A 10,522-nucleotide genomic window follows, 5' to 3' on the forward strand; every position below is an offset into this window, starting at 1 on the left:
GGAATGAGTTGTGTCAAAACTCTGCTTGAGAATAGAATGGGTCCTCGTTTCCTCTTCATTAGAAACACTTCTTTCTGCCATTTCTCATTTTGGTTTCATGAGGGGTCATGGTCCCTCGAGCAGCAGAGGGCTGCTGGTGCTGCTGGTGGCACTGGAATTCTGGCAGTGCTGCTGTAGCCTCTTGGTGCTTGTCACAAACACCTCCCTCTCTGGGAAGAGGTCCGGGATCACTGCCAAAACCTGCCCTGGGCCCAAGGAAGCACAACTGAGCCAACAATTCCCATTTTTTCATTCTGATGCAGGCTCCCCCAGCCCAAGGGAAGGACAGCAATCAGGTGCTCTGTGCTGATTTGGCACAGTCTGGTTTTTGGTAGCGGTGCAGGGCCACAGGAAGAGGCTTCTGTGAGAAGCTGCTGGAAGCTTCCAGCACGTCTGCCCGAGCCAATCTGTGCTGGCTCTGAAGATGGACACGCTGCTGGCACCACTGGAGAGGTTGGTAACGCCTCGGTGAGGACACATTTAAGCAGAAAATCAAAGCAGCCTGCACTGCCACCACGGGGTCGTCTGGCCCGTGGGGAAAACACGGCGAGCGATTTCCCAGTCTGGAACCCGGGCGAGATCAACCCCTGGGCACTGCGGAATTCTGGAAGAATCTTTGAGCTGGGACAATTTGTTGGCAGTGGCACCCATGGGCAGCAGTTTTTCCTGGAGTCAGAGAAGAGAGGGAGGGTGAGGACGTGTGAGGGGACACAACGTGGTGGCACCAAGGTCAATGGAAACAAGGGGGAAGAAGTGCTCCAAACGTCCCAGCTGGGATTCCTCTGCAGGCTGCAGTGAGGACTGTGGTGAAACAAACTGTCCTGCAGCAGTCCATGAAGTGCAGAGGGGATGCACAAATCCACTCGCAGCCTGTGGGAGAAGTGCTCAAGCTGGAGTGGGAGCCTGCCAGAGAAAGCTGTGATCCCGTGGGAGACCTGAGTGCAGAGAGAGGGCTCCTGCTCGTGGAGAGAGAAAGAGAGCCCTACTTCCAAACGAGAGCAGCCTGTCCTTGGAGGCTGCACCCCGTGGAAGAGTGACCCACGCTGAAACAACTTTGAGAAGAAGGTTTGCCCTGGGGAGGGACTCAGGCTGCAGCAGTTCTGGCAGGAGTGCTGCTCCTGAGATTAGAGCCCCACTGGAGAAGCTCATGGAGAACTGAATCCCGTGGGAGAGACCCCATGACACAGCAGGAAAAAACTCCTCTCCCTGAGCAAAGAGAAGAAGATCTGGAGTGACAAAGTGACCAAAACCCCCATGCCCTGTCTCCCTGCAGTGTCGGTGGGAAGGAGGGAGGGGGAGAAAAGGTGTTTTAAAGTTTCATTTTACTTCTCATTATCATCCTCCGACTCTGTTAATAATAAATCTACTTATTAGTGTTAAATTTTAACCAAGTTTTACACTTAGGGTGTTTTTTCTCCCAGTCCTCATCTCTACTCATTAGCCCTTTGTTATTTCTTGTTTCCCCCTCCTCTGCTCAGCTGAGAGCAAGAGAAGGTGAGCACAGGGCTTTTTTGGGTGCCTGGTTTTTGGTCAGTGTCCAACCAGGACATGCTTGCATAATCAGCATTAGAGCCCACATTCCTTCCTGCCAATACCCCTGATGGTGCAATGAAAGCAATTGGAGACCAGATTTTGGGGTTCTGTGGTCCCCTTTGCAGCCCTTCACCAGAGCTCTTCCTCCTCAGTCTTGGGAATACTTGCGGCTGTTTTTGCCTGATCTCATCCCTTTGCAAGCAGGGACAGATTACCAACCTGGCCACTAGACCAGGTTCCTTGCAACCCCATCCATCCTGGCCTGGAACAATTCCAGGGATGGGGTGGCCTGAGCATCTCTAGGAACCTGTGCCAGGGCCTCCCCACCCTCACAGGGAAGGGTTTCTTCCCAATATCCCCCTAACCCTGTTCTCTGGCAGTGGGAAGCCATTCCCCCTTGTCCTGTCACTTCAGTTCTTTGTCCAAAGTGCCCCTCCAGCTCTTGGAGCCTCTTCCAGCTCTGGAAGGGGCTCTAAGGTCTCCCCAAAGCCTTCCCCTCTCCAGGCTGAACACCCCCAGCTCAGTGCCCTCAGCAAAGCCACAGGGAGGGGGTTGATGCCCCGTGGAGCCCGTGGTGACAGACACAGATGTCACCCTGCTCCTGGAAGGGGGTGCCTGTGCTGAGCACCACGGACTCCCCTTCCCTTGCAGCTGCACCATCCGAGCCTGCTGAGGGAGAGGCCAAAGCCAGGGCAGAGGGAGAATTTCTGGAGGCACAAAATCACCAGCAAGGATATCAGTAAAACCAGGATTAATCTGGAGCAACAGCACAGCAAAGTGTGTGTGTGTTTGTGTGTGTGTTTGTGTGTGTGACAAAAGAACAGTGAGGGTAAGGATAAAAAGGAAAATGGCCTAAAAGCTTTCCTGCACTCACACTTCACAGTACTTCAGTTCCACCTTAAATTGAGCAATTCAACAGAGGAAGAACCCTCAACAGCCTTTAACCTCATTTATGCCCTATAGTTCCTTCCAGGCCTGAGGTACTCAGATGTCTCAGGTCCTTCAACACCTGAGGGAGCAGCATTTCTCCCACATGTGCCACAGCAGATGCACACGTGTGTGCACACAGAGACAGAGGCAGTGCAAGGTCCCTGTGAGAAATTCCCCTTGGAGGCAGGGAAATGCTCACTCCGGATCTGTTTGCATCTCCTCAGTGGGCCAAGGGCTGAGCCTCGAGCAGTGGGGATGGGTTTAGGATCTGTGGGTGTTTGGGCATCCCTGAGGGCAGGGAACAGGAGAGATCCAGCCGGGAGAGGCCCCGCTCTGAGGGAGGTTCTGGTCAGCGCTGCGGGGCCCAGCAGAGCCCCAAGGGTCTCCTTTGGCACCGCTGGTCACAGCCCCAGGCCACGGCCCTCAGCCACAACAAGGCTTCACTCTGGCCACGCTTCGGGCAGCACCTCGCTTTGGGAGGGTGAGAACAGGGATTCAGGGAATTAAACCAATCTCCAAGGCTGTTCATACACCCCAGAGGAGGCTGGACAGCAGCAGCTCCTGGAGCAGAGGGTGTTTGTGACCAGGCCAGGGGCTGCTCCTCAGCGCTGAGGCCTGCGGAGCCTTCCTGAGATCCCAGCACGGCCTGGAAAGGGAGAGGGGATGCACCAGCACAGGGACGGTGACACTTTGGATATTTATTCTTCAGGGGACTTAAGGAATCCCTCAGCCACTGTCCCAGGGGCCCTCAGGAGTGCAGCAGGAGGAATCAGCAGGCTCAGGGCACAGTGTCCAAGGCAGGGTCACTGCTGTGGGCAGCGCTTTCTTGTGGCTCCTCAAAGGCCCTCTGGAGGGAGAGCCGGAGGGATTTCAGGGAGCAGGGCCTCCAGCACCTCCCTGCCAAGAAGTAGATGAAGGGTTTGATGCTGCTGAGGATGCAGCTGAGCAGGAAAAGAACTTGAGAAGACACAAAGGTGTAGCCAAGCTGCAGCAGGAAATTGAAGAGGCTGAGAAGGACAATGAAGAGCACAATGAGGGAGATAACCGTGTCTTGCCTCTTGGTTTTCTGCTGATTGGAGCCCCTCTTGGCCTTAATGAAGTTGATTGTGTGAAAACTGAGTATGGGTGCAGCAAAGAGGAGCAGGATGAGGGTGTGCATGGAGATGAGAGCTGCCCTGCAGTGCCCCTGCTGGTGTGATTGGCACAGGTATGGCATTACACAAATGACAATGAAGAGAGCAAGAAATATGCAGTAGTGGACAGTGTCCATCAAGCACAAGAGGCACTCAGGAAGGTTGCAGCAACAGCAGAGCATGCAGGGCTTGTACATGTTTCGATTATGGCTGATTAACATCAGCCAGAACAGTGCCCAGTAGCAGAAGGACCATGGCAGCTGGAGAAGGAAACTCAAGTACAGCAGGGGCAGGATAAAAGAGCAGGACACGTCCTCCACAAGGAAGAGGAGGGCAGAGGGGACTGTGAAGAGCAGGAAGAGGAAGTCAAGAAGAGCCAGGAAAAAGATGCCAATGTTACGCCATTTCAGGCCAAGGAGGTAGAGGAAAGCCCCATTGTCAGCCAGCCCACAGAGGCTGATGAGCAGTGTCACACTGTGTATGGCCACACTGGTGACATCTATGTCACAGAGATCGTCCCCTTCAGTGGCTGATGTGGGAGATGGGGACACGGTGGTCACCTCCATGGATGGACGCTGGGCAGGCAGTGGGATGTGGCCCCTGGCTGTGGTCAGAGTGGATGGGGAGTCAGTGCTTGGAGAATGCCGGGATGGAGCATGCGGCTCCTCTGCAGCTCCCTGCAGTGGGAAGGATTCAGAGGGGAGAAGTGAGATGTGAGGGGAGGAGGGCAGTGGAAATGATGTGGTGGGAGAGGGAGGTGGCAGGGTTGGGATGTTCAGCAGGGGATGCGGAAGGGAAGGGCAGGGCAGAGGAGGGGGGAGCTGGGGAGGGCCCTGCGGTCACTAGAGAGGGTGGCAGGAGCAGAGCAGCTGCTGGAGGAGAGGGAGGTGGGGTAGGGAGGAGGGCAAACCTTGCACTGACCTGTTCCCAGTGGGGCAGCAGCAGGCCAAGGGGTCTGTGCAGATCAGCGGCGCTTCCTGGTACCCCGTGCTCCTTTGGGATCAGTCTCCTAGAGCGGCTCCTCCCAGGTCAGTCCCATGAAGGAGAAAGTGCCCAGACCACCAGGAGCTCCCCTCTCCCGTCCCGCTGGCTCCTCCCGTGCCCGGTGCCGCTGTTGTTTCCAAAGTCTCGGTGCAGTCACGGGGCAGTCGGAGTTCCACAGTCTCGGGGATATTGAGCTTGAATCTTTCTTTTTTCCCCCTAAAAATCATCAAGTGGTCTTTTTCTTTGTTGTGAGAAATGACGCTTCACTCCTTATATTTTTAAAAATGTTTATTAAACTACGACCATGAAAAAACAAGATCCACAAGCACGGTCAGACGCAGCCCGCCCACAACAGGAACAATCCCTTCGATCCCCTTGCTGAGCCAACCCCACACTCATCCATATCCCACTCTTCCCACACTGCTCCTCCTTCCTCCCGCCTTCCCGGAGCTTGTGCCCTCCCTCTGCCTTCCACTCCCCGCTGTGGTCCCAGACCAGCATTGCAGCTTTCAGCAGGAACACAATACTCACATTAGGAACACTCCAAATCTTCACAGAGCTTCTTTTAACATTACAACACACATAATATCCGTTCGACGTTTGCGAGAGCAAATTTCCATAACACACATTTATAATAGTTTTGAATGGCTCCTGATTTGCCCCTAAATAGAAACGCTCCTTCCCAGGAGAGTGTCCCATTTTTCAACTGCCTTCCCTCTCCTGTCAGGTCTCTGCCATTCCCTGTCTCCCTTCCCTGAGGGGTCATTGTCCCTCCAGCAGCAGAGGGCTGCTGGTGCTGCTGCTGGCCCTGCAATGCTGGCAGTGCTGGCAGCGCTGGTGAAGCTCCTGGCTGCTTGTCAGAAACAACTCCCATTCTGGGAAGAGCTCCAGAATCCTTGCCAAAACCTGCCCGGGGCTCATGGCAGCACCCCTGGGCCATGGACTCCCATTTCCATCATTCCAGAGCAGGCTGCCCCAGACCAAGGCAAGGACAGCAATCAGGTGCTTGCAGCAGCTTGTCAGCACTCAGAGCCCACCCTAATTCCTGAGGAAAAAGATGAGTTCAGGATGGGTTTTGGCTGAAGCTGCTGTGCAGAGTCGCTGGGCAGCTCCTCCCGAGGGTGGCCAGGTTGAGGATGGAGGTGCTCCAGGGCTTCCTTGGACTTGGATGCTGGGAACCAGAGGATGGCCTTGTTCTGCAGAACAGCAGCAGAACCCCCTCATTCCTGTGAAATTCAGTGGTCCAAGCATCTGGGGATGGGAATTTCCATGTTCCATATTCCTTTTGGTCACAGGCACAAGGGTTCAGTGGAGTTCACCATCGACCCTGCCCTGTACTCAGAACGACTGAATTCTGGAATTCAAGAATGTGACCAATTCCCCTGAAAGAAGAAGGGAATGTTGCTGTGCCTGCCCGGCTCTGCAGCCCTTCCTGGTGTCTCTCCCCATCAGCTGGGAATGCAGGGCCGGCTCTGCCAGACAGAAGGGGAAGGATGCTCCCTGTGATCCCAGCCCCTCTCCTGCCATCCAGAGGCACCAGCCCTGCAGGGATTTGGGAAATGAGCAGCACCCCGTGCTGGGTGTGTCCCCAGGCCTTAAGGTGTCACATTCTTTGCAGGCAAGAGATCCCTGAAAACACCAGGAAACTGCTGTGTGTAGCCAGAGGAGATGGAGTTCATTCCCTGGGGCTGAGGCAAGGAGGATCTTTCCCTGGGGAATAGAGCTGGGGAACAGAACTGAGCCCAGCTGCTCTGCCTGGAGCCATGTGCATCCAGGAGGGAGGAGGAAAGCCATGCTCCAATGAGCTCCCTGCAGAGCATCCCTCCAAAATCACCCAAGGCACTGGCCCTGCTGCCTTCTCCTGCAGGAATACAGCACCACAGGGAGGGGCATCCTGTGGGTATTTCTTGATCAGGTGGCTCAAGGAAAGCCTGAGCCACTCTGCCAGGGTCCTTCAGCAGAGCAGGGGAAGGGATCACCAGGCTCATATCACTGTGTCCTTGGAGTCCTCATTGCTGTGGGCAGTTTCTCCTTCCTGCTCATCCAAGACCCTCTGGAGGGAGAGCCGGAGAGATTTCAGGGAGCACGGCCTCTGGAAACCTCCTGCCAAGAAGTAGATGAAGGGTTTGATGCTGCTGTGGATGCAGTTGAGCAGGAAAACCACCTCGGAAGATACAATGGTGTAGCCAAGCTGCTGCAGGAAATTGAAGAGGCTGAGAAAGACAATGAAGAGCCCAATGAGGTACATAAGGATGTCACGCCTCTGGAGTTGCTTCTTCTTGGAGCCCCACTTGGCCTTAATGAAGTAGATTGTGGTGGAAATGACTGTGGGTGCAGCCAAGAGGAGCAGGATGAGGGTGTACACAGAGATGAGAGCTGCCATGCAGTGCTCCTGCTGGTTTGATGGGCACAGGTTTGTCACTGCAGGAATGACAGTGAAGAGAGCAATGAAGACCCAGTACTGGACACTGAACAGCAACCACACCAGGCGCTCGGGAAATTCACAGCGGCAGCAGAGCTTGAAAATATTCACCACATTGCTGATGTCTGTCAGCTGGAACAGCGCCCAGTAGTAGGAGACCACTGAGAGCTGGAAAAGGAAACTCAAGTACAGTAGGGGCATGATAGGAGAGCAGGACATGTCCTCCACCAGGAAAAGGAGGACAGAAGGGACTGTGAAGAGCAGGAGGAGGAGGTCAGCAAAGGCCAGGGCAAAGATGCAAATATTACGGTCTTTCAGGCTGAGGAGGTAGAGCACAGCCCCATTCCCAGCCAGCCCACAGAGGCTGATGAGCAGGGTCACACTGTGTATGGCCACGTTGGTGACATCTATGTCACAGAGATCGTCCCCTTCAGTGGCTGAGGAGGGAGATGGGGACACGGCGGTCACCTCCATGGATGGACGCTGGGCAGGCAGTGGGATGTGGCCCCTGGCTGTGGTCAGAGTGGATGGGGAGTCAGTGCTTGGAGAATGCCGGGATGGAGCATGCGGCTCCTCTGCAGCTCCCTGCAGTGGGAAGGATTCAGAGGGGAGAAGTGAGATGTGAGGGGAGGAGGGCAGTGGAAATGGTGGGGTGGGAGAGGGAGGTGGCAGGGTTGGGATGTTCAGCAGGGGATGCGGAAGGGAAGGGCAGGGCAGAGGAGGGGGGAGCTGGGGAGGGCCCTGCGGTCACCAGAGAGGGTGGCAGGAGCAGAGCAGCTGCTGGAGGAGAGGGAGGTGGGGTAGGGAGGAGGGCAAACCTTGCACTGACCTGTTCCCAGTGGGGCAGCAGCAGGCAAAGGGGTCTGTGCAGATCAGCGGCGCTTCCTGGTACCCTGTGCTCCTTTGGGATCAATCTCCTAAAGCGGCTCCTCTCAGTCAGGCACGTGAAGGACAAAGTGCAGAGTTCACCAGGAGCTCCCCACTCCCGTCCTGCTGGCTCCTCCCATGCCCTGTCTAACTGCCGTTTGTTGGTGGGATCATGGTGGAGTAGGAAATTTCATCATTGTCTGCATCAGAGTCTCACTACATTTGGTTTGATTGGGTTTTTTACGTTGGATCTTTTTTTTTTTTCTATAATGGAAGCAAGTTGTGTCAAAACTCCACTTGAAGAATTGAATGGCTCCTCTTTTCCTCCTCATTTGAAATATTTCTTACTGCCATTTCTCATTTTGGTTTCATGAGGGGTCATGGTCCCTCGAGCAGCAGAGGGCTGCTGGTGCTGCTGGTGGCACTGGAATTCTGGCAGTGCTGGTGAAGCCTCTTGGTGCTTGTCACAAACACCTCCCTTTCTGGGAAGAGCTCTGGGATCATTGCCAAAACCTGCCCTGGGCCCAAGGAAGCCCAACTGAGCCAACAATTCCCATTTTTTCATTCTGATGCAGGCTCCCCCAGCCCAAGGGAAGGACAGCAATCAGGTGCTCTGTGCTGATTTGGCACAGCCTGGTTTTGGTAGCGGTGCAGGGCCACAGGAAGTGGCTTCTGTGAGAAGCTGCTGGAAGCTTCCAGCACGTCTGCCAGAGCCAATCTGTGCTGGCTCTGAAGATGGACACGCTGCTGGCACCACTGGAGAGGTTGGAAACGCCTCGGTGAGGACACATTTAAGCAGAAAATCAAAGCAGCCTGCGCTGCCTCCACGGGGTCGCCTGGCCGGTGGGGAAAACACGGCGAGCGATTTCCCAGCCTGGAACCCGGGCGAGATCAAGCTCTGGGCACTGCCGAATTCTGGAAGAATCTTTGAGCTGGGACAATTTGTTGGCAGTGGCACCCATGGGCAGCAGTTTTTCCTGGAGTCAGAGAAGAGAGGGAGGGTGAGGACATGTGAGGGAACACAACGTGGTGGCACCAAGGTCAGTGGAAACAAGGGGGAAGAAGTGCTCCAAACGTCCCAGCTGGGATTCCTCTGCAGGCTGCAGTGAGGACTGTGATGAAACAAACTGTCCTGCAGCAGTCCATGAAGTGCAGAGGGGATGCACAAATCCACTCGCAGCCTGTGGGAGAAGTGCTCAAGCTGGAGTGGGTGCGTGCCAGAGAAAGCTGTGATCCCGTGGGAGACCTGAGTGCAGAGAGAGGGCTCCTGCTCGTGGAGAGAGAAAGAGAGCCCTGCTTCCAAACGAGAGCAGCCTGTCCTTGGAGGACTGCACCCCGTGGAAGAGTGACCCACGCTGTAACAGCTTTGAGAAGAAGGTTTGCCCTGGGGAGGGACTCAGGTTGCAGCAGTTCTGGCAGGAGTGCTGCTCCTGAGATTAGAGCCCCACTGGAGAAGCTCATGGAGAACTGAATCCCGTGGGAGAGACCCCATGACAGAGCAGGAAAAAACTCCTCTCCCTGAGCAAAGAGAAGAAGATCTCGAGTGCCAAAGTGACCAAAAACCCCCATGCCCTGTCTCACTGCACTGTCAGTGGGAAGGAGGGAGGGGGAGAAAAGGAGTTTTAAAGTTTCATTTTACTTCTCATTATCATCCTCTGACTCTGTTAATAATAAATCTACTTATTAGGGGTAAATTTTAACCAAGTTTTATACTTAGCGTGTTTTCTCTCCCAGTCCTCATCTCTAGTCATGAGCCCTTTGTTAATTCTTGTTTCCCTCTCCTCTGCCCAGCTGAGAGCAAGAGAAGGTGAGCACAGGGCTTTTTTGGGTGCCTGGTTTTTGGTCAGTGCCCAACCAGGACATGCTTGCATAATCAGCATTAGAGCCCACATTCCTTCCTGCCAATACCCCTGATGGTGCAATGAAAGCAATTGGAGACCAGATTTTGGGGTCCTGTGGTCCCCATTCCAGCCCTTCACCAGAGCTCATCCTCCTCAGTCTTGGGAATACTTGTGTTTGTTTCTGCCTGATCTCACCCCTTTGCAATCAGGGACAGATTACCAACCTGTCCACTAGACCAGGTTCCTTCAAACCCCATCCAACCTGGCCTGGAACACTTCCAGGCATGGGGCAGCCACAGCTTCGCTGGGCAACCTGTTCCAGGTCCTCCCCACCCTCACAGGGAAGGATTTCTTCCCAACATCCCATCTGAACCCACCCTCTCTCAGTGGAATGCCATTCCCCTTGTCCAAAGTCCCTCTCCCCCTCTCCTGGCGCCCTGTCAGCACACGGATCATGAAGTGTTTGCCCTTGAAAGGATTGCCCTGGGGAGGGGATGTGAGATTCCATAGCTGGGGACACACATGTGGTGTCAGCAGGGCAGAGAGGTGACAGTTCTGCTCCCAGGGCCACCACACGTGCCACTTTCCAGCAGGAGCATCCCAGATCCCTGAGCCATGTCAGCCTGGGTAGGAATCATCTCACCTCGGCTGTCTAGGAATTGCGTGGAATTCACTGCAGGCTGCTGTGGGACTGCCAAGGGAGTGTAGAAGATGACTCAGATGAAACCTCTGACTTTCTAAGGATTAAAGCCAAGAGAGCAGCACTGATTCAC

The 10,522-nt window shown here is 54.7% G+C and overlaps 2 protein-coding genes across 2 annotated transcripts; both read right to left on the reverse strand.

Annotated features, from left to right (window-relative positions):
• Nucleotides 1-3,013: 3,013 nt before the first annotated feature.
• LOC134550541 (mas-related G-protein coupled receptor member H-like) lies at nucleotides 3,014-4,213 on the reverse strand. The gene has a single exon (XM_063397280.1). It carries the CDS (start codon nucleotides 4,199-4,201, stop codon nucleotides 3,281-3,283), a length of 921 nt encoding a protein of 306 aa, XP_063253350.1. The 5' UTR covers nucleotides 4,202-4,213; the 3' UTR covers nucleotides 3,014-3,280.
• Nucleotides 4,214-4,889: 676 nt separating this feature from the next.
• LOC134550542 (mas-related G-protein coupled receptor member X1-like) lies at nucleotides 4,890-7,626 on the reverse strand. Its single transcript, XM_063397281.1, has one exon. The coding sequence runs from the start codon at nucleotides 7,513-7,515 to the stop codon at nucleotides 6,604-6,606; it is 912 nt and encodes a 303-aa protein (XP_063253351.1). The 5' UTR covers nucleotides 7,516-7,626; the 3' UTR covers nucleotides 4,890-6,603.
• Between the last annotated feature and the right edge of the window lie 2,896 nt (nucleotides 7,627-10,522).

Source organism: Prinia subflava, chromosome 5, assembly GCF_021018805.1.
Source record: "Prinia subflava isolate CZ2003 ecotype Zambia chromosome 5, Cam_Psub_1.2, whole genome shotgun sequence".
NCBI lineage: Eukaryota > Metazoa > Chordata > Aves > Passeriformes > Cisticolidae > Prinia > Prinia subflava.